Below are 22986 nucleotides of genomic sequence, written 5' to 3' on the forward strand. Positions count from 1 at the left end.
ACCAACACACTTCGCCGAAGATCACCTTTTACCCACCAAGCCAGTGTCATCTCCAGTCCTGAGTCCTTCGTACACGCAGGCCTGAGTCTCTCAAAGGTCTGTCTAGTCCTGTGCCATCCCACCGTTTTCATTACTTTGGTTTTATGGTATTTTAGTGGAGCAACGGCAAAGGTAAGGGGCAGTTAGGTATGAATGGATGAACCCATGAGCAGATGCGTTACCTTGTTATAATACAAGCCTTCCTCTGGTGAAAATTCACGTTTAAATTCGTCCCCTGCACCGCAGTGCGCCTGTGCACAAATCCGCATGAGCCTTCCCGTGTTACATAACAAGAGGGCAGCGTTTGTAGCATCATCAATTGACTCGAAGTTGTGAATTCCTTTCTCAAAGCAAGAAAAGCTTTTTTTCCACAATTGTTGCTCTGCAGTCGACACACTTTTGCTCACTTCATGAAAAAGTAAAAAAAAAAAACTGTGTAAGTAGGCATCCGAGTGAGCCCGCTGGGTCTCTTGATGGACGCTGAGGACGGGGCAGGTCCAGTAGCGCCGCCCTCCCCACACCTGCCATGGCCGACCGGGCGCCCCGCACCCTCACATCCATGCTGAGCGTGACTGTTTGGAGAGAGGGCCTTTAAAGAGGTAATCAAGGTTAAATGAGGTTATAATGTGGGGCCCAAACCCAACATGACTGGTGCTGTTATAAGAGAGACAGCAGTGACACCCACAGGGAAAAGATACAGCAAAAAGGTGGCCGAGGACAGAGCCTCAGAGAAAGCCAACCTGGCTGGCACGCTGGTCCTGGCCCTCTGCTTCCAGGGTGAGAGAGATCGGTGGCCGATGCCACCCCAGGGCTCGTTATGGCAGACCATACACACCCAAAGGCAGCCCGCCCCAGTAGCGGCTGCTGGTGCCACAGCAGCAGATAAAGCCACCTGGCCCGGCACTGCCTCGTGAAGACTGGGTTTTAGGAGCACAGTCTGTGCCCCTCATTTCCTGGCGCTCTGACTTCCCTTCCACGCTCCTTCACTGACTTAAAGAGCACAGGTTCTTGTATCTCAATAAACATATGTATATTACATATAGTAAAAAAGACTGTGTTGTTGTTGTGTTTTAAAGCACACGTTCCCTCACTAGCTATGAACTCTTCGTCCCTAACCTCGAGCACGTTTTATAGATCAAAAGCCCACAACTTATTCACCTTCTAGCTTAGCCCTCTCCCCACCTGGGAACTGCGCAACCTGCCCTTCTAAACACCCACTGGACCCTACAGCCCTGGCTCCTTCCTCAGGCTGCCTCTCAGTCTGCACAGCCCTCCCTTCCCCACGCCTGCCTGCTAAGTCCTACGTGACGTGTACCCATCTGCTCAACCTCACCAAAGCCTTCCCAGTACCCCGAAACGTCCACACACGCCTCCCTCCCCACCTGTCGCAATGTGCTTGACGTATGGCAGCGCACAGCGAGGCATGTTCCCATCGGCCTCCTTGCCTCAGAGAACAATGCTGCAGCCACTGTGCATCCAGCACCAGGCCTGGCCCAGCTCGCTGCTGGCTGATCAGATGGAGGATGGAGGGCACTGAACTGATGAATTCCAAGGGAAAATCATGTTTTTTCCTAATTTCATTTCTTGAAAATTTAAGAAAAAAAGATTTAACAGAGCATCCAGGATTTAAAATCAAGTGCCACAGTTCCTTGCTTGAGCCAAAATCCATGTGATTTTCTGACAGAAAAGGCAATAAAGGGAGGACTCCACAGGGATACTCACCCACTCTCTCACTCTGTAACGCAGCAGCCTGATTCATATAAAATACACCGATTTCATTTCTGATGTTACCCATTCTCTTCAGCACTTGGACATAGTGTTCTGGATTTTGGCTTTTTAAGTCACTAAACTGCAGGATTTCATTGGCAGCCTCATAACATTTACAACTAACTGAAAGTTGACTTTCTAAGTCTGTAGACAAATCAGTTGCCCAGGCAAATCCTTAAAAGAAAGAAAGGAAAAGTCACCACTGTGATTATGCAAATCCTACTTCCTTAGTATCCAAGTAATCTGACACTTTCAAGGTAATAAAGTAAGTAATTGCAATACAGTATAAATATACTAAGATTCAACCAATAAAACTAAACATTTAAGCTTCAAAGTAAATATCGCTATTTAAGAAACTATATTTTCTTGGGACATCAATGTCTGTTAAAAGAAGTATTTTCCTGCCTAGAAATACCAGCCGCCTGCGTGCCCCAGCTTCTGGCAGGTGCGCCTGCTCACCGGCGAGGGCCTGACGCTGTCGCTGACACAGGGGGCCCTTGCTCTTTCTTTAAGGGGAGCAGCTCTTGTAGGAAACTCTGCAGCTACTGTAACGCTTGCCAATTAATGTCTGACTCACGGAAGAAGCTGCTGGATGGGCCCTCAAAGACTCACGCTCGCCACCTAGTGGGGATGGGAGTAAACTTGGGTGCAGAGCCCCCAATTCAAGGGGAAAGGGTAGCACTCCTGATGCCGCCCAAATGCTTGAGAGACCGTCATTCTCACAACGGTGTATTCTAAGTCAAATGATACAACAGGAGCGTAGAACACACTGAGGGCTTCCTCACGTGTCCAGGAGAATGAAATGAGGGGCCTGCTGCTGTGGGCTACGTGTTCCTGTCTCCAGCGGAAAATCGGACAACTCTAAACAGTGACGTAGTTAGTGAGGCTGCCAACCCTGAACGGAGTTTAAAGATGACCTCAGTGTCTGAGCCCCAGGCATCATTCAGAAGGTACTCCACCTATTTCTACCAATGCTGTTCCTTCTCTAAAGAAATCACGGCCTGGTCAGCTGCCTACAGGGCCACCTGGAAAAACCTCCCGGGAAGACAAGTGCAGAAAGTCCACACAACTGTCCGAGAGCTTGTGTACAGTCAGTTCCAGCTGTGTGAGCAGTAATTATAAAATACTGCCAAAGCACTGTACACACACACACACACACACACACACACACACAAGGGCACGGTCCACGTTAAAACTGAGAAGTCAGTGACACAGAGCAGCATCAAGCACCAACACGCCTGCCCCTTTCCTCCCAGTCCCCGGGCAGGAACTCGGGGCCTCGCCGCCCACCTTGACAGCTGGACTCCCGGTGGAGGCTGTGCAGGATCTCCTGGTCCTCCTTCGTCTGGTAGTTGAACTCCTCCAGGTGAGCCGCGCGGTTGTTGGCGTTCTGGGCCAACATCAGCTGGATGTCGCCGCAGAGCGTCAGGTACTGCGAGAGGAACAGCAGCACTTCGGAGAGCATGTTGGTGCAGAGGCAGCAGTAAGTGTCTGTGGGAAGAGTGGGAAGGAGGAAAAGTGCACAATGAACACAGTGTTAAGTGTTAAGAAAATCTGCTACCAGCCGTCTCCACTCTAAGTTTATTTTATATCAGAGAGCAAACATGGCTTCATGTTTTTCAAAATGAAGATGTCATTAAACCACTTGGAGCAGAAAATAAAATACTAAGTGACACCCAAGATGCAAAAGGGTGGTTTTAAAATTAAGTTTTACAACAGAAGGAGGAGTAGAATTTTACTGGCACGGATGTCTTCTGTTCCCCTCCCAATGCCTGAACAGGCTCGCTCGCAGGGACTCACCGTGGCTCTGCAGAGCTAATTTGATGTATCGCAGCGCGCGTCCGTATTTCTGCAGGCTCATGGCAGCGTCAGACAACACGTAATAGGCTTTTGACGACTTGAGGATCAGCTGGAGCTTCATCTTGTGTTGCCAGGAGCCGGGGGTCATTCCGGACTGGCTGGAACCACTGCCCTTCTGCAGGGAGCCCACTAGGACGGGGAGAGGAACACGTTCATGTTCACGTAGCTCACCGTCAACAAGCCACGTCTGCTTCTTCCCAGAAGCGCTCCAGGCTCAGGTGCTGCTGTTGTGACAAGACTGGCAACACCAGCTTCCAGTGACCACGCGGAGTGAACCTGTTCCCACAGACGCGCAGTTTCCCAGGGCCTCCGCCTCCCAGCAGCAGCAGCAGCAGCCTCACTCCCTTTCAGGGTCACTGACTTCACTCACTCACACCGACGCCCGCCTCCTTCCGCCAGTCTGCCCGTGAGCTGCCAGAGCCTGCCTTCTGAAAGCCAGCTTTCATCGCGGCGGAAGCCCTGCTCTGAAGCATTAAACCAGCCTCTCGCTACTTACTCAGTCGGGATAAACATCTTAGCCCATTTCCTCAGTCTCACCTCCCAGCCCTCCTCCCGTTACCCGTCAGTCAGAGCCAGGTGACTGCTCCTGCCTACAGATGCCTGTCTCCCTACCTCCGTCCAGTGGACCGCTTCCTCTACCAGAATAGCCTTCACTTCAAGTCCAGCTTATTGCACCTTCTTCACCCAACCAATGACCACACTGTGCCACGCACTGCCAGGCACCAGAAAAGACATGAAGCCATGCGGCCTCTATCCCAGAAGACCTGGCAGACCAGAGGGAGACGGGCTGATCCATAAACTTCCTCAGGGGACACGTGCAAGCTCACACATAAGAACAAACTGCCGTGGGGCCAGCCTCCCCCCTCGCCCAGCCTCAAGATTTCTTTTTGATCAGATACAACACGAGTCTTTCAAAGCGATGAACAGTCTCTAAGTCTCTACCATGGTCTTACTCGTGCGTGTATTTCTTTTCCCTCCTCTATGCACGTACTCTGCGTGAGGCTGGTGAGAACACCGAAGCTGACTAAGGGGTCTGTGCAAGCACAGCTGACCATGGGGAAGGCAGGCCTCATGGCAGGGGACCCAGTCCTCCGCTGGCGACAGAGGGGAGCATGGAGGCCCTGACCAGGAGCTGGGTTTTCAACAGCTGAGAGGGGAGGGAGGGAGGAAGAGACAGAAAGGCATTTCAGGAAAAGCACCATGAAAAGGCACACGGTGTCTACATCCTGGGCGGTTCTCATCGTGTCTGGGTTCAGGCCTGGCACCCAGAAGTGCTATATAAATGCTGGGGAAGCAAACCTCCCCCCGCGCCCCCCCCCCCCCGCCCGCCTTATGTTCATGAAGAGAGGATCCCAAAGCACTGGGTATTACTGCAAACACAGATTTTCAAAACGTTTTTAAACTACTGAAACAGATTTTTAAAGGGGAGGGGACAAGGATGGAAAAGAAATATAATTTAGATTAAAATAAACCAGAAACTCAGACTTTTACTTCAAAACCCACGTGTTCTTCAGGAAGTGAGGCTCCTGGAACAAGTTAGATGGCCTTCTCAGTGACGGCTCTGCTCGTCGGGGACTGCCCCGAGGCAGCAGCAGCGAGGAGCGGGGCAGGGCTGCTCAGCGCACTGTCCCAAGTACTTCACACACTCACGGTCCTTTAACGACCCTCTGAAGCAGGCACCTCTGCTGTCTTCACTTGGAGTGAGCCGCCCGCCCTAGCAGAGCCGGATCCGAGCCAGGGCTGGGCCCGGCTGCTCTGAAACCCCTTCGGCTCTCGCCGAGGCAGGGGTGTCTCAGGAGCAGCCGGGGTTCTCATTAGAGACACCCGTGAAGGATCAAAGCGATGCTGCGTTTTGTTTTGAAGGAAATGGTTATTCCCCTCCTTTCCACTCACATGGCTCCTCCTGGGTCTGCCAATGAATGCCTCTGACACAAACAAGTCGCTGCTGGCTAAGGACTAGCATCTTGTCCTACAGAAAAGGCCTATTTGCACATCAATTCAACTTACTTTTGTCCAAAAACAAGGCCATCTGCTTCTCCAGACCCTCAGGACCCCCCCTTGCAGACTCATCTTCATATTTTAATGGGATTGGGGTGCTGGGGTCAGCTGCAGGGAGGTCGCTTTCTTTCTTAATGCTGCTGTCCACAGATTTTAAACCCTTTAAAGCAAGGAGAAACATTTACTGTACATGCAACTGAAGGTCAACTAGAAACTAAATATAAGGCAGTATCTGGACTACTGAGTACATTTAGCAGAATTTATATTTTAAAAACTACATTTGACCTGAAGGAGTTGGAAAAGCTAGTTTTCACTTCATGCTTCAAGGAGAGAAAACCCACAGCAGGAAACCCTTCAGACACCAACACACTCACCTCCAGAACATAGCTAAGCACAAGTCGGCAGCGTTCCTCGGTGTCATGGCAAACTGGAAACGCACAACTGGGCTTCAGAAACAAACATTTAAAATTATTACTATGCGACCAGTGTGACAAATTCCACACCTGTCAGCTCCTGGGAATTACGAAACCTCTACAAATCAGTCATTTCAAAATGTGCTTGTGTACTCAGCTTAGTGAGGTATTAAGGTTAATGTACTGTTTTAATTGCAGATTCAACTGATATAATAAGCATCATCAACACAAATCCTGCTTAACAAAAAGATCTCCCGGCATACACGTTGCTTTAAGTACTTATGTTAAAAGTTATTCTACTCGACAAAAAAGTGAACGTGAGTAGTCATGTTTTAGATAAATGCACACCTAACCTCACAGGTCAGCTCAGCGTCTAGTCAGCACTGATACTGGGCAGCACAGCTCGCACCACATCAATTTAGCAACAAGCTCAGCAGCACCAGTGGTCTCGCTGCATCACTGGTGCTCCTTGGGGCAAGCCCGGTAACAGCCTCCACCACGCAGGGTGCTCTGTGGGAGGGCCTCTGCCAGGCTCTTCATTCTGGTGAGCCCGAGAGGCTGGGGTGCCTGCTGACTGGACTGCAGAGAAGCACGCACAGGCGAGAGGTCTGTCCCACGGGCACAGTGAGTCCGTGCTTGGACCAGGGCTCTGGACGGTGCTGACTCCTGGTTTCAAAAGGACACCGAGCCCTGGCTGGCCTTGCTCAGTGATTAGAGTATCGGCCCACGAACTGAAGGATCATGGGTTTGATTCCAGTCAAGCGCATGTACCTCCGCTGCAGGCCCGATCCACAGCCCAGGTGGTCAGGATGCATGCAGGAGGCAACCAATCGATATGTCTCTCTCACATCAACATTTCTCTCCCCCCTCCTCCCCTCTATTCCACTTTCTCTAAAAATTAATGGGGAAAAATATCCTCAGGTGAGGATTAACAAAAGGGACACTGAGAAGGCCAACTAAAGACACGTTTTTATGAATACTGACGACGTTTTTGGAGTGCTTCAGAGAATGACAAAGTGTTCCCTTGTAAACAACTGTAAACTAACATGTCACTCCGTCTTTAATTACCATCTAACTGCTTCATGAGCCCAGGGTCTTGGTTACAATGCAGCAACGCCAACTTTTGAGAGGCTGACTGTACCCACCCATTGTTGTTTTTCCACTGGTACCACTTTAATACACATTGAAACATGCTTACTCTGATCTGATGGATGGATTTGTACTTCTCTGGAACTGACAATTCTCCAACAGACTTGATTATGGCCACTGCTTTGTTATCGTCGGGAGGGTCAGAGCTGGTGCAATAGGACCCATTTTCATCGCTGTCTGGCATCTCCTCCTCCTCCTCACTGTAACTTTCATCAGAATTCTCATTTAAGGGAGACTCTGAACTTTCTTCTTTTTTAGGTTCATCCAATTGAAAGAGTTCTGAAAGCATGTAATTGGCTGAAGCAATAATCTTATAAAAAGAAAGAAAAGGCGTGACTGTCATCAAACCTGAGCACTCTCCGGTGGAAGGAGCTTCACTGCTGAGCGAGCCCCCAGGAGCTCCGCACACAGGCTGCCCCCAGCACAGACCGCAGCACAGAGACCCCGCCCGTCCCCGTCCCCTGAGCGCTCTGAAATTCTCCCGGTTGTGTGTTTACTTCCTGAAAGTATCCCATCCCAGAGCTCTCTCTTAAAAAGGTGGCAACTGTACTTCACTGGAGACAAAAGTCTCCAGGTATAGAGTCATAACTACATTAGCAAGTATCCTATCAACTGAGAAACAGCATTTCTCTTCCTAAGCTATACATTAAATCGGCAGCTAGTATTTACTATGCAATCTATGGCCCCGGGGGAAAACCCCACTAGCTTAACGAGGGAAAAGTCCACTGTGGAATTTCTTAAAATGGGCATGTATATATTACTATTTATTCCACTCTATTATTTATTATTAGGTGGTTCTAATAACATTTAATAGTTGTAACACCATTTTCTGTCACATTCAGTATCCATCAAACACCACCCCTTCAATCAGCAATTAGATAATTAAGTTAAAAATGGTTTTCCATTTTTCTGGGAAAAAAAAAGTTTCCTCTTGGTTTGGTCTCTAGGATAATCTTTATCTCTAAACTGGATGTGACTACAATAAATATTGGAGCTTTAAAAAAAAAATGGTCCAGACTACAGACCTTCTTCATTTAAACAGGCTTCAACTAACCTTACACCAAAAATACAGACAACTGAGGGCATGGGGGTATAAAATTGGGGGCCCATGACTGAGAGACCATTCTAAGAGATGCTTTTATTCTACACTGAAGTATGGACTTGAACCTTACCCATACTAACAGTGATTAACAAGATCCTTCTGTGTAAACAGATCTTAAAAGACTGTGAAAGGTTCCCACTTCCAGGAGTGACAGAGCGAAGGAAAGTGCACTGCACACGCGTCCTCCATTACAGACAGTGCTGGCCAAGAGGAGTGTGACATGAGCCGCACATAACATCGCAGACGTTCTAGCAGCCACGTTCACACCTGGTTGGCTTCATTTTAATATTATCCTTGATTCAATAAGCACATAATGTGTGCACACACGATCCTAAAGTCCGGGGGGTACTTTACGCTGAAAGCACACCTTAACTCAGAGCGGGCAGCTTTTCAGTGCTCAGCAGCCATACGGAGCTCCCCCTCCCCGCCCCCCCCCCGAGAGGCAGCTACACACGAAGGCTTCAGTGCCAGGCACATCCGTCAGACCGCTAGGCCGTTCTCCCAGAGCATGCGGGTGTTCCTCTTACCTGAGGGTGTCTGCTTTTGTCCAACAATTTAACACAGTTAAGCAGCAGCGTTCTGATAGTTCCGTAGTGTTTCTTATTTTGGTTCTTCTTCATCATCATGTTGCAGGCAACCCTAAAAACATTTGTATCAACTTGACGCCCACTCACCCTTCTCTGCAAGGTTCAATGTAGGCCGCCCCTTTTCCTCCCGCTGGGTAAGGGCCACAGAAACCACCAAAGTTACCCTCCCCGCAGGGTTTTTTTGGTGTAGACTGTGTGTGTGTGTGTGTGTGTGTGTGTGTGTGTGAGAGAGAGAGAGAGAGAGAGAGAGAGAGAGAGAGAGAGAGAGAATATGAATACTTGGCTCGGGTGGTGTGGCTGTGCACTCTACAATTTTACACAAGGCTCCTCTTCCTTTCTTCCCTGGCAACAGCACTCACTTGTATAAGAGAATAGCCACCGGCATGGTGAACGGGTTTTGGTATTTGTCTTCGGTTTCTTCACAAAGAGTCGTGAGATCATAGAGCTTCACGATGTCACTGCCACTCGCTGCAGAAACAAGCAAAGGAGCCTCATTTCACAGCGGCCACTCAAACCCATCAGATCATTGTTCGGTCACGAATGAGCTCACCTTTAAAGAGCCAATAGGTATGTCCTTCTTTGGTGCAATTAGATTTCAGAAAGGATAAAATATTCTGTGCAATGTCTTTTATGACCTTAGTAGAAAAATTAGAGTTTTCCAAATTGGGAATCTCTTCTGTCTTTATCATTTCATACTTCTATAAAACAGAGAGAGGGCGGTTTAAGAGAAACCTCAGCAGCAACACTTCTCTTCCTAAAAAGCGAGCACATGTGGAAGTCCTGCCATTAGGGACCTGTGCAGCCTGGCCGAGATGTGACCAATGGTTTTCCATCTGTTTGTGGCTCCCAGAGGAATCTGACCCACCGTCAGCATCGCTGTTCATGTACCAGAGTAATTCTCAAGGGAGAGTCACCACCCGACTGTGAACCACGAATGTAGACATGATCTCATTTCTGTTCTCCCCGGAACAAACCTCACGGCACACTTCCTCCCTCTACCCCAATGGCTCTCAACTGGGAAGAGGGCTCCCGGAGGCAGACTTCACCCCTAGACACTAGAATCACCTGGAAGTTTCTCCAGGAGACACCACCCTTCCCCTTGAGCAGGACTCGGTTCCTTTACAGAAATGGAGCCCGGGCGGGGGGGGGGGGGGGGGAGGTAGGGGAGGGGCACAATGAGTAAAGGCTGCATGGACGGCACCGCCACTGCTTTTAAAGCACCTCCATATTTGTCCCCAGCTTGTCTTCTGGTCACATGTCCCTAAACGCCTCTGCCCACATTTCTGAAATACTCCAAGACTAGGAACTCCAAATCAACTGGGAAACTGGACCCCAGGCTCCTAAGGTTGGTGTTCAGCCCTGGTCCAGCTAAAGCTCTCCTGGATTTGAGAGAGCCTCTGGCCCCCCTTCCCTCTGCCTGAAAGCCCCTCCCTTTCACCTGCCTGGGAGAGGCTCCGATGTTCTCATTTAATGGAGTTCCTTGGGGAGGAACTCAACAGGATCTTGGGAGAAGGCGCCCCCCACTTATGTCTCTAGTCCCATCTCCTCTAATGCCTGCAACTTCAACATGCTCAGTGGGCCTTTTAATGCTTTCCCCAAACTGCCCACTGATAACCAACACATCACCTCCCCTGCCTGAACAGATTCAACCTTCCCACCTCAGGCAACACCACCAGGATCTGTCCCTGAACACCCGAGCCCGAGCCTGGATTCCCTCCCCCTCTCCCCTCTCCCCTCTCCCCTCTCTCACTAAACGCTGCCATGTGGGGGATGGTCCAACGGTTCTCAATCAAGAGAGCAAATCGAATCATCTACAAAGCCCCCTCCATCTTGAAACACTGCGGGCTCCAGCAAGTGGACTTTTAAAGAGCACAGGGCTTCTGATGCAGCTGAGGGTGAGGAATCACTGGGCTGCAGTACGATGGCTAAGAGCATGGCCGTGGTCAGAGACAGGCTCCAATACCGGCACCACCGCTCACCAGCGATGTGGCTCTGCGTGACTCACTTGAGCTCCGTGACTCCCAAGCCTCCCTCTCCATCAAAAGCGGTACTAGTATAGAGGCAGCTAAGAGCTGACACGAGCACAGGTAAGACAATGCCTGTAAAGCGCTCAATAAACGCGGATCATTGTGACTGCCGTCAATTCTCAGTGCTTACTCAGGATGAGGACGTTACGTAGTAGGAGTACGTTACGTCACTCCTAAAAGTAGTGCATACCTAACCCGTCTTTGTCTCCAAACCCTCCCAGTCTGTCCTACACACCATCCCCAAATTAATACTCCAGCACACGCACTTCACACCCCAGATGCAGAGCTCCCATCCACTCCAGATCCCCACGAACAAGTCCACACTCAGCTCAGCACCAGGCTCTGGTATTGGCTGACCTTCCCACCTTCCTGCTGCAGAAGCCTTGCTCCCTAACTGGACGCATCACCAACCCCTCATTTATTAACACTCGTCTTTTAGAATCCATCTGGTGTTTCTGGGGACGCTATCTGTCATTCAAGATCCAGTTAAGATGCCACCTCCAGGAAGTCTGTTTTTCAGATCAGAAGAGACATGACCTCACCCTCTACAAACATCAGACTTCTGTGTGTGCATCACCCTTCCAACGCTTACCCTGCCGTCTCCTATTTTCTCTTTGCACACGACTTCCCATTAGATTCTATCTTTCTGGGCCATGACCACACTCTATTTTCTCCCCCAACATTTAAAATGGGGACAAGGTGCCTCATTATAGAGCATGCTCAACAACAATTTGCTATGTAAGCGATCTGTCACTGTGGCCTTTCCCTAAAACTGCATATACTGCGAAGACAGCTGTGCACTAAATAAATACCTTTACTGTAACTGTAATAGGTGCCTGGCATTAAAATTACAGTCCTATGGCTACAGTGCAGGTTCAGTGTATTGATGACCTTCTCACAAATTACCTGTATAATAATCCTCCTATGATACCTAGAATTCTATCAACAACTCAAATGTGAAAATACTTGAATTTCAGTTTATTCACAGCTACGTTCCTTGCCAAAAAGTACACCTTGGATTTTCAGGGCCTTAAAAGCTTCGGTGAGGCACTGTTCTCCGCACCCATCTGCTCTTGAGAGATTATTAGAGACGCGCGGTGTCTTACCTGTACAATCCCGTTTACATGGAAACACATCACAAGCTCTGGTACATTACAGATCAAGTTGTCCAACCAATAGTCAATTCCAGTTAGCACATTAATTGGCTTGTTGTTATCCCTAAAAATATAACATTTCTGGTGTTATTTGGTTTAATTAAGATGTTTCACAATGAATCACCTGAGACTTATTTCTCCCATTTAACTATTTTAATCTGTGCTCCCTGCGTGGGAAATGCCATATAAGCTCTTTGCTGATGAAATACGCACACGTAGCTGTTCTATTCACCATCTCTGCATAAGCTCTGCTTGCTTCTCTAACTGGAATCCATAAGCCTTTTCAGTAGAAACAGAAGGAAAGATGGTAGCAGGTGACTGTGGGCCCACTGCACGCTCCTCCAACAACATGGGGTGAAAGACTGCCCACCATGCACGCTGCCGCCCAAGCCGGGATGCACACTGGCTAACGTGAGCACACACACTGGAGCATTAACAGGCGCTGGAAACCACCTCCTTCACTGTAAATAAATTCTACTACACTTCACAGGCAGACGCAGACGTAAGACGAGGCCAGGACAAGACCTCTGAGTCCATTCATCAAGGACCAGGGCGAACCCCCAGCTCCAGAGCACCCAGCATTCCCTGAGAATAGCTCCTTCTTTGTTGTGCATTTCAATTCTAGCAGGAGAGGGAAGGATGCCCGGATGGATGGGTGCGAGTAGACGGACAGAGGTTCTAAAGGAAAACGAGAGTGGTTACCTGAGACGTAAGCTGACTGCTGGGTATCTGCCTCCTCCAAATATAGGCATGTTGGAGCCAACCAACATATGTATGTCTTCAAACGTCCACAGAATATTCCGAACAAAATCATTTTTAAGACCCTTTGATTTAAAATAAAATTGTAACGGTGATTATATAATAAACAGGAGAGCTGTAATTCCCCCCACGATCCACAGAAAGACTAGAAAAAAGAAAGGACAAAGGAGAGGAAGTAAGTGAAAATGACAGAGCTGTAAGATCAGAGCTGTTTAGAAATGGACTTTCGGGATCAAGTAGATTCCCCCCCTACGAATTCTAACGGAGACTAGTTTTTAATGACGAAGTAGGCTGGGGCTGGGTGTCTCGACGCGGATACCCTGGGAAGCATACCTGACTGTTCTCCCCGTCATTGAATAAAGTAGTCAGGTTTTGTTCTTTGGGGGCTGAGGCCAGATGCCCCACTATGTATGAGGGTTCGAGAGGCTCACTTCCCTGTGAAAAGTGCAAGGATAGGAATGATTCTGCTGCCAGAAGTTCTTATAAAAGGCCTACTGTTAGAGTATCACCCAAGCATTCAAAGCAGACACCTCAAAGCTACTGCTGTCATCAGGCTAAGACACATTCCCAACTCTTGTCACTGGTGGCTTCCGACAGCTCTTAGCTATCCCAGCCACTGCAGCAAGCCAATCACATTTAGCTCGCACTCAGAAAAGGTTCAAGATTACTTTAGCTTTCGAAGTTTTATATTTTTCTCTTTTTGGGGGTAAATTTCAATACCATTCATCTTTAGCCTACCCCATCTCCATGCAATTAAAACATTCCTGAGAAACCCCAGCCCTATTTTTGAGACACCCGTCATGATAACCGCCACTAGTTCTGCATTTTGTAATGTGTTTCACAGACTACTAGTCCTTGGGATACTTGGTAGAAATTTCCAGAGTGAGCGGTGACAAAGGCTACTCGCTGTAGACTTGCTTCTGGAGAGTAACAATGCTCATGAGCATGGAAAAGCCTCTAAGAGGTTCTGTAGTAGAAAATGGACTTCCCCTCTGTGTGATCCAATGTTCTCAGACTGACTTAATCTCAGGACACTTTTAATTCTTAATACAAACTGTGGATTGTACTTTCAAAAACACTTTTAGAAAGAGGAACTTTTGACAGTGGGTAAACTCAGTCCACCAGTCAGTTTCCCAGTCATTAGGCAGCTGCCATTAAGACACATTACTTTAAGCCGAATGTCAATGCCACCACAGTCCCCAAGATGGGCATGCCTATGTGCACGCACACTGTAGTCCATGAACCCTCACTTCTCACCCTCGGTGTGTGCTAATAGGCTTAGCATCTGCCTGCCAAGAAGTGCACGTGACTGTACATAGGTTGTGTGTGGGTGGGTGGGTGCACGTGCATGAATCTCCAGCACTTTTGCTGTGCCCTTTAAGAATACTCTAGAGCTCCAAGCTTTTTTATTATTTATTTACACAGACAAGTTATTCACCTGGGGACCAACTCCCAAAATCGTACTTGCCAGGGAGTTGCTTTAATGAGAGTTTGGGCTCTAGGTTACGATGTTCCAAATAAAGGTCTGGCTATCAGGCCATTACAAAGATACCCATTTCACCTATTTCAACTCTATTACTGCTTCACCCAGACCTCAAACTAGTGGTTTAGGTTTGGGGAACAAGAGTTCATCAGGTGGTGGCTTGCAGACAAAAATAAATCTCTAAATGCTGAAATTAAGGCTGTATAATATGTTCTAAAAATATTCTGTGAAAGATTATTTTATGGCAGGAGAGCTCTTCCCGGCACTGGGCATTGCTAAGACAATCTGACTGCTTTGAGGCCATTCTGAACACGTGTGGAACACGTGGACACAGCGGAGCACGGCTCGAGAACAGGCCTCTGAAGTCACAAGGATCTGAACACTAGCCTGGACTTCACCAGCCATGCGACCAGGGACAAACATCTACTCTTTATGAGCTTTAGTTTGTTTACTTGTAAAATGACACCATCAACATTCAACACATACCATAACACGTATGCAGTGCTTTATACGCATGGCATGACGTGCAGGGCATGAGAGGCACTAACTAGATGCCAGTTCACTTCCTCCACATGCAAGTCTACAGCTTCTCAACAGCCTCCAAGGTCTTTCATAGGGAGCCCTACACAAGGTAAGGACAGAATGGGAAGGGGAGGTGGGTGGTGGGAGATGGTATTTCTATTGTGTCTGTTTATAATGTGTGGGTTTTGAAGTCAAGGAATACAAAAAGAATTTTTAAAAACTCCTTTGGTGAACTATAATCACATACATGAACATGTATAAAACAAATAATACAACATAATCGCTAACTACAAAGCAAATTAATCATCCCGTGTTAATACCAGTGTAACCAGTCCCCAGTCCTGACCTGGGCCTTGCACGTGCCCGGCCCCCATGGCCCTTTTCATCCACACCACCCCCTCCTGCTAGTTCCCGCTGTCACCTTGCATGGTAATTACTTCCTTTCCTTTCCTCAGTTTTTCCCAACTTGTGAGAAATTTGAATTCATTACATAGTTTAATAAGGTTTTTCCATCTTAAAACCTACAAAAACTAAAATCACATATTTGCCTCCTTGTAATCCTATAATTTGTAAAGATAGCAACAATCTGGGTGAATAATTTTCAATATGTGAGAACACATAGCAAGAGGAAAAATAATTTGCCAAGTTAAAGATCCTATTTTTATCTTCTTTAAGTTTATCAATAGGTTTACTTGAAAACAGACATATACAATTCACATCTGTGGAGTTCTTTTTTTCTTTGATAGAAACAATGACAAAACTAAACAAGCAATAAGAAGAAACCAAGAATATAAGAGACAAAAAGAGACAATGCATTCACTCTCCCTTCCTTTCTAAGAACTTTCTAACATTATTGTAGGTTAAAACCTCAGGAACCTCATCCAGAAAATCTTAAGGGTGATTTTAGCCTCAAAAATCTGACTAAAAGTTAAGGTCAGTCTTTAAATTACAAGCAAGTCTCTGAGTCAATATTTGATAGGCACTTGCTTTACACCTAAAGTTTAAAATATACTACATCACTATATTCATTATATGTTATAATACTTTTATGACTTTAAGGAGATAATGAGCATTGATAAACATATTGGTGAGCTATGTTAAATGCTGAGAACATTTTTTAAATATTTTAAATTTTAAAAAAATCTGATCTAGCCACTCATATCTCTGGCAAATTCTAAAAAAAAAAAAAACTAAAAGAAGTATGTTTTTATAATTATGAGACATAAATTGACAGAATATTTTGTATTGCTGTTCATCTATTTTTATTGGCACGGTAACTGGTTCTGTCTTCTTAAATGAGTATGCCGAGTTAGCCTCGGAGTACTCACTAACCTGACTGGAAGCACTGGGATCTTCGGAAACGGGAGAAGGCATTTCGAAGGGGGCGGGCCACGATGCCCCGTCCGCGTCACCTGTCTGGTCTGAACTGGATGACTCCCGCTGTTCTGCAGCAGAAGGGACGGGCTGCGCGGCTCCATCGCCATTGATACTGGCCAATCAGAAACAGAAATATCACACTGTCACTAAGGGTAAGCTCATGCAAGTCTACTACTTTTTAAAACCAGACTCTATAATCAAGCATACATCTTACTTTTAAAGAAAAGAAATGTAAGACATTGAAATGTAAACAATACCATAGTGGCAAACCTTAAATTATTATTTTTCCTGGCTTCAAATTAAATTTTAGATCAGAATTTAATTTTTCCTCTTTACGATAAAATAAACAAATAGCCAAGTACCTGTAATATAAAAACTTGGAAAGAATAGCCTTTTGATACCAATGCTCTTTGCTCTTTTTCTTCCTCTGCCACTTCTGATCAATAAGTCTCTGATAAAACTCTTTCAGCCACGTCCAATCACCAGTCTGAATAACATAAAAAATTAATCAATACAACAAACATGTAGTCAAAACAATTCGTTACCCATTACTCTTTTTACAGGAAGTACTCTTTACTTTTTGAATACTGTCTCATATATGTATTCAATGTAAATTACCATAACTTATCTTCCTTTACCAATGCACTGCAGGGAGAGTCTTTAAATAATCGCTATGGGACTGGTAGGACCATGAACTATTTGCAAACAGTGCATGAAAAGTTAAGTATAGAAATGGAGAGTAAGCCTTGGGAAACAATAACATGGTTATTTTGTACAAAGCACCCATCATCAATACATTGTGGGGGAAAACAGGCATTTACCACACTGTTTGAGAGGCACTGCTTTAAGCGAACCAGTTAATTCTAATAATTACATATTCGAAAGAATAACAACCTTTTTCACATTTCCTGGCAGCCATGTTTCACGAGAATCTCTTTAAAGGAGACATCAAAGGGTTTTTTAAAAACTTAAACTAGTCCCTTAAATTTCAGATTTTCACCACTTTTTCATTGGCTTCATCCTTTTCCTTGCAAGAATCCTGCTGGTTGGCATCAGTAAGTTGCTTGCCAACTCTCCCCTTTCTACTTTTTAGGATCCATGAAACTTCTGGCTCCTTGGTTGCTGAAGTCCTCAACTTTGTTTCTACCTGGGCCTTTCTTGAGAACAAATCATCTTTCTAGTGCCCTCAGGTTGCTGACATGCTGCTCTCAGGCGGTTCTTCACAGAGTCCTACCTGCGAAGACCTCATGAAGAGCTCCTGGATATCCAGCTCGTCCAACAGGAGGGTCCTCCCGACTCGGTGCACCGCCATGCTCACGTGGGACTTGCTGTAGGGGATCTTCAGGAGCTTTTTTATGTTCTTAAGAAAATTAAGAGGAAAGAGTTTAGAAAGACCTTTCTTAGTGTGACTCAGGAACTTTCCATTTTTAACTTCATTCCATTTTAAAGCATAATAAACCTTACTTTCCTAAGGTTATACAAACTGTACTTTCCACAGAAAGCTAAATGCAAACACATGAAGGACAGCTCTTCAAAACCTCAATCACCTGCGCTTCACAACTCACACTGTTAACCTCACGGTCACACTTGCACCGACCTAGGCTTTTAGCATTTCAGATAAGGATGACCAACTAAGGAGCAATCGATTTTGCCAGAAGCATCGTATCTCATTCTCAACTGGGAACATACAAAATCATCCCAAACATTCTAATCACTGTAACTGCTCTTTTTAAGACATAAACATCAACGTTGGTATTGTTACCACTGCCAGTGCTTTGGGGGTTATTCCTTCCTCTCTGAAGAAAGGATATGTGCTTGTTTAATAACAAAAAAGGCATTTAATAATCAGATAGTGGTCTCATTTCACCAGTTTTTCAAGACTCCTGCACAGAGCATACTCTAAGTGCCTAGCGCCAATGGCCTTCCCCACCAGGACACTTACCTCAGAGTCAGAGACAACGTCCACATCGTTCCCCACGGAATCAATAAAGTCGTACGCCATCCCAAAGCTAATGGAGGGAATGAAGGCCACAAAGGTCACGCTCACAGTGATGCAGGTAGTTTATCATAGATAATGTCAACTTCAAGGACACACATGTCCCACATTCCGACACCTCTGATATCAGCATGCCTCTCACCATTACAGCTGGCTAGTTTTTCCTTCTTAGTGGTATACAAAATAATGGTGTTACTTAAAATCAATGGCATCTTAGATTTGATAAAATATAGTAATAATCATTAGGAGCAATTAAAAGGAAACACCTAGAATAAAAACAATGAACAATTCTTTTCATTTTTGTAATCACAAAAAAACAAAAAATCTCCAAGAGAAAATAGTTCAAGATGTTATTCTTTTTAGGTGGAAAGGTAAAAAAAATAGAAACAAACATTTGTCAGGATTTGAGTCTGGGACTGTGTTCCTAGCGATATACAATATTACTCTTTTAAAGTATATATGGGAAAAAATATACCCGACTCCAATTCGGCCAGGAGAAAAGAAAAACAATGTGTGCCAGATACCACATGCGGCACATCCATTACCCACAAGCCTGGAAAGCGTCCATGCCCGCATTTCCCAGCTAGGAGCCAGGATACTTACCCGGGACCACCTCACTTCAAAGCATGCTCCGATGATTTACTATGTGGGCTGGGCAAGCTACTTAACCTTCCCAAGCTTCAGTCTGTCCATGTGAAAATTAGTCAACAGCACCGAACTCAAAGGTTGTTGTGAGAATTAAAAGACATCAACGTATAAAGTACTTAAACAGGGTGTGCACAGTCAATATAATTACCGTGTAAATCACCTTATAGCATTTTTTGTTATTGTTAATCCACACCGAGGATACCTTTTCCACTGATTTTTACAGAGAGTGGAAGAGACAGAGAGAAAAACATTGATGTGAGAGAGACATTGACTGGTTGCCTCCTGCACGCACCCCGACTGAATCAAGCCTGCAATTGAGGTACGTGCCCGTGACCGGAATCTAACCTGAGATCCTTCAGTCAGAGGGCAGATGCTCTAACCACTAAGCTGCCCTGCTAGGGCTCACCTTCTAACATTTAATTGTGCTCACATATAATAATTTACTAAGCCATTCCTCTAGAAGAAGATACACGGACTATATCCAACTTTTGCTAGTAGAAATATTGCTACAAACAAACACCATTTTGTAAATAGAACTTTTACCTCGAGTGGCATTAGGATAATTTCCAAGCTACTGGCTCATAAGGCACTAATGTATTTATGGCTCTGCCACGTTATATGGGAATACTTCAGGTTCAATCACTGAGAGGGAGAAGGAGAACCCCACATGTGACATGGACCTTCCTTCATACATTATCCTCAGTGAGATCCAGGCTACTCTCTCAAGTACCACCAGCAGCGTTCCCAGCAAGCGCCCAAGTCAAGGGTTCAAGCCGCCCAACCAACATGCTGGATGTCCGCATCAGGCCTTTTCAGACGCGACAACCCAGCGCCATTTAATGAACAACTCCACAGGACGGACCACGCCGCCTTAAGGGTTTTCTTCTTCGGGAGCCGCCCTACCTCTCTGTATTCACATGTGCAAAAGGCATGTACACTGGCGGAAAAAAAAAACATCTGGTTGAAGGTTAGGGGTCAGAATCCAGCTGTTCATAACGTGACGCAGACCTGAGAGAAGCGTATGCCATCCATATCTCCCTATGACACCATAATCCTATTAGCGGGGGAAGACGGGACTCTGAAGTCAAAAAGGACCCTTTTCCAGAGAGAAACCGCACCCAGACGAGGAGCGTGACGAACTAGGCGGAAAAGCAGGTGTCCGCGTTCCGTGGCGGAGCAGGGGTTGGCGGCACCAGGAAGACGCCCCCGCCGGGCACTGACCTGGAAAACGGCTTGCTCTTCTTACCGGTGCCCAGGATGGTGGTTCCCGCGGGCCCCAGCTTGGCGCTCTCCCGTAACCAGTTGGCAGGCGGCAGTTTCAAGTCTGTTTTCTCTTCCAGGCGCGCAAAGGCCGCCCGAGGGGGGGCCGAGGAGTACTTCACCACGGCCCGGCTCTTCACCTCGCTGCCCCCGAGAAACAGCGCGGACCCCTGAGGGACACAGGCACGGACACTGGAATGAGCACCCCCAGGAAGGAGAAACCCCACCAGGATGCAAGCCACATGCAGCTGACAGCACTGAGCACACGGTCACACTGAGTCAGCTCTTTTCCCTTTTTAACACAATGTCAGAGAAAACACCGAGCGGAGGGGAGGATGGTGACGCTGTCAGCTGGGTAACAGGCCAGCCTGCCTTCTAAATGTTCCTCCCAGAAGCTGGAGAAGCAGGGGCCAAGGGGAGGCGATACCATCACGTGAACTCAACACAACATTTGCTAAAACCTCTGTTCAGTACTCGAGAGGCACTTTAATTTCGGTCGCACACCGTGTAGGAAGTAGTTTGTGGTAAGACATGCGAGGCTTTGTTGTTTTTGAAGCAAACGTTCAGTAATGGACAAACAGCGCCTGCCAGGCCGGCCTGGGGCCCCGTCTAGGGCCCGACACCCTCTTTCCCCTCCACCTTTGCACGACTGTCGCATTCTGGAACCACATACAGGGTGTCCCCTCCGCCCCCCCCCCCCAAAAAAGAAAAATATATATACTCGCTTTCACAGCTGAGAGCTCAACTTTGGAAATGACAGGTATGTTAACAAAGAGCGCCTTTACAATTATTCAGTGTGCGCATACATTTGGGGGGACACCCTGTGTTTACATGCGCGCCCTCAGAGCGGAGAGTGTCTGCCGCCCCCACCGGCCACTCCGAAGGGGAGGCCGGCTGCTTCTGTAAGACGACTGGCCAGGAAACACCTGCATCCCTGACGCTGGGCGGGCGCGCCGGCTGCACTCCGTCCCGGAGGCTGCCCGGGAGGCGCGGAGAGGGCGCCAAAGCCGCCGGGAACCGTGACATCCCTCCCGGCGGAGCGGGCCCGCAGCCCCGCAGCCCCGCGGCGGCGCCCCGCGGCGGACGCACCTGTGCAGAAGGTTCCTCGGCCTCGGCCTGGGACAGGAGGCTGAGTCCTCCGCGAGCCGTGGCGCCGGCCGGCGGAGCCTCGGCCCCGGCCTCCTTGGAGTCCCCCATCACCTCGGTCCAAGGGAGGCGAGGCGCGGCAGGACCCGAGCAGCCGCCACAGGAACCCGGGCCCAGCGACGCCGCCGCACAGCAGAGCGCGCTCCGGGGACGCCCCTCACACCACACTTCCGGTCTCTCACAGGAAGGAGTTGCGGCGGCGCGTCCACGTCTCGCGAGCTTTGCGCCCGAGGCCCGGCCCCGCCTCCCCCGGCGGCAGCCACCTTCGCGGCGGGGCGGGCGCTGTAGTGCGCCTGCGCCTGTCAGAGCCTCCGTGGAAGACCACTTCTCGCGATAGCTGACTTCCAGGCTCCACCCCTTGCCAACGGCTGGTCTTTGTTGACAAATAGTTTCTGGCGCTCGGACTCGGCGCACAGTCGGTGTCGCCGGGGTCCTCGCCGCGTGGGAGGGGAGAGGCTGCTGCCCGCGTGGCCAGCGGCTCTGCTCTGTGAAGCGTGGTGTTAGCAGTCTCTCCCAGCCTCGTGCCTCCTCGGTTTACACGGGCCCAGGTGAGGGGCACTCAGGTTCCAGCCGCCCCGCCTGCGCGTCCCGTCGCCGCATCACAAAGCCCGTGTGGCCGCGGTCCCGAGGGTGGCAGCGGCGCCCAGCAGCGCGGAGGTGGTCCTCCGCCTTCCCTTGAAGGGACGGGCTTCAGAGGCGGAGGGTTTTGCAAGGTGCCGCGTTCGCAGCATCGTTGGAGAGCCCGCTGTGCGTCGGGCCCGGGCCGCTGGCCAAGGGCGGTGCGGGTGGTCCAGGGCCTTCGCCAGCGCTGCGGTGCCTAGAGACCCCTGGGGGCTAGGTGACAGGCAGCGGAGATGGGCTAACAGGCTCCCTGGAGAGGATGCCCGTGCTTTGAGGAGCAGGGAGGTGGAGAACTGGCCCGGACCGGGTTACAGCTTTGCAGGTGCAGGGCGCGCTCAGCCTCGGGCTCCGCACCCAGAGTCATACCAAGCGTGGTAAAATGCAGCCATAGCCTTCATACAGATTCGCTTTTGCATAAGATATTGGGAGGGATTTTTTTTTTTTAAATAATTTATCTTGCAGTTACGTGTTTTTCCCCATTTACATTAGGCCCTGGTAACTATGTGTACATTCAGAAATCCTTGTGACTGAAGCAGCTCCACCAGCAAATTGTTTTCCAATGTAACAAACATTTTTATGCATTATATCTAACAGGAATTTGGTACAACAGGACATCTTGTAGATACGTCAACACGAGTTGGTTTTGATATCATTTTGTTGGCATTTTGTAGTCAATTCTTTGGGGGCTTTTTTGCAAGTAATACATTGTTATAGTAGAACATTGAACACTAATGTCTAACATTAGGATGGTTAGATCTATTTTTGGTCCATAATACCATTAACGTGTGCGACTATTGTTTTTCAGGAACATTTAAATTGTACATGATATGATGTTAAATGATAATATTTTTTTAAAATATTTTTTATTGATTTTTTTACAGAGAGGAAGGGAGAGGGAGAGGAAGAGGGATAGAGAGTTAGAAACATCGATGAGAGAGAAACATCAATCAGCTGCCTCCTGCACACCCCCCACTGGGGATGTGCCCGCAACCAAGGTACATGCCCTTGACCGGAATCGAACCTGGGGCCCTTCAGTCCGCAGGCCGACGCTCCATCCACTGAGCCAAACCGGTTAGGG

The 22986-nt window shown here is 47.9% G+C and overlaps 1 protein-coding gene across 2 annotated transcripts in view; it reads right to left on the reverse strand.

Moving 5' to 3' along the window:
• Window positions 1-21714, reverse strand: part of EDRF1 (erythroid differentiation regulatory factor 1) — a 29476-nt gene extending 7762 nt beyond the window's left edge. The window contains exons 1-19 of one of the 2 annotated variants that reach the window (XM_028132095.2): window positions 21231-21714; window positions 20103-20311; window positions 18180-18246; window positions 17472-17597; window positions 16600-16724; window positions 16193-16349; window positions 13189-13290; window positions 12799-12920; window positions 12049-12160; window positions 9466-9613; window positions 9275-9383; window positions 8856-8967; window positions 7276-7536; window positions 6039-6110; window positions 5674-5824; window positions 3607-3795; window positions 3097-3297; window positions 1762-1980; window positions 222-445 (exon numbers count right to left, since the gene is read on the reverse strand). In XM_028132095.2, coding sequence (XP_027987896.2) covers window positions 222-445; window positions 1762-1980; window positions 3097-3297; window positions 3607-3795; window positions 5674-5824; window positions 6039-6110; window positions 7276-7536; window positions 8856-8967; window positions 9275-9383; window positions 9466-9613; window positions 12049-12160; window positions 12799-12920; window positions 13189-13290; window positions 16193-16349; window positions 16600-16724; window positions 17472-17597; window positions 18180-18246; window positions 20103-20311; window positions 21231-21338 — 2814 coding nt within the window. In that variant the 5' untranslated portion in view covers window positions 21339-21714. The remainder of the gene's footprint in view (window positions 1-221; window positions 446-1761; window positions 1981-3096; window positions 3298-3606; window positions 3796-5673; window positions 5825-6038; window positions 6111-7275; window positions 7537-8855; window positions 8968-9274; window positions 9384-9465; window positions 9614-12048; window positions 12161-12798; window positions 12921-13188; window positions 13291-16192; window positions 16350-16599; window positions 16725-17471; window positions 17598-18179; window positions 18247-20102; window positions 20312-21230) is intronic. The other variant, XM_028132097.2, reaches the window with a different exon arrangement.
• Window positions 21715-22986: the final 1272 nt, after the last annotated feature.

Source organism: Eptesicus fuscus, chromosome 17 (genome assembly GCF_027574615.1).
Source record: "Eptesicus fuscus isolate TK198812 chromosome 17, DD_ASM_mEF_20220401, whole genome shotgun sequence".
NCBI lineage: Eukaryota > Metazoa > Chordata > Mammalia > Chiroptera > Vespertilionidae > Eptesicus > Eptesicus fuscus.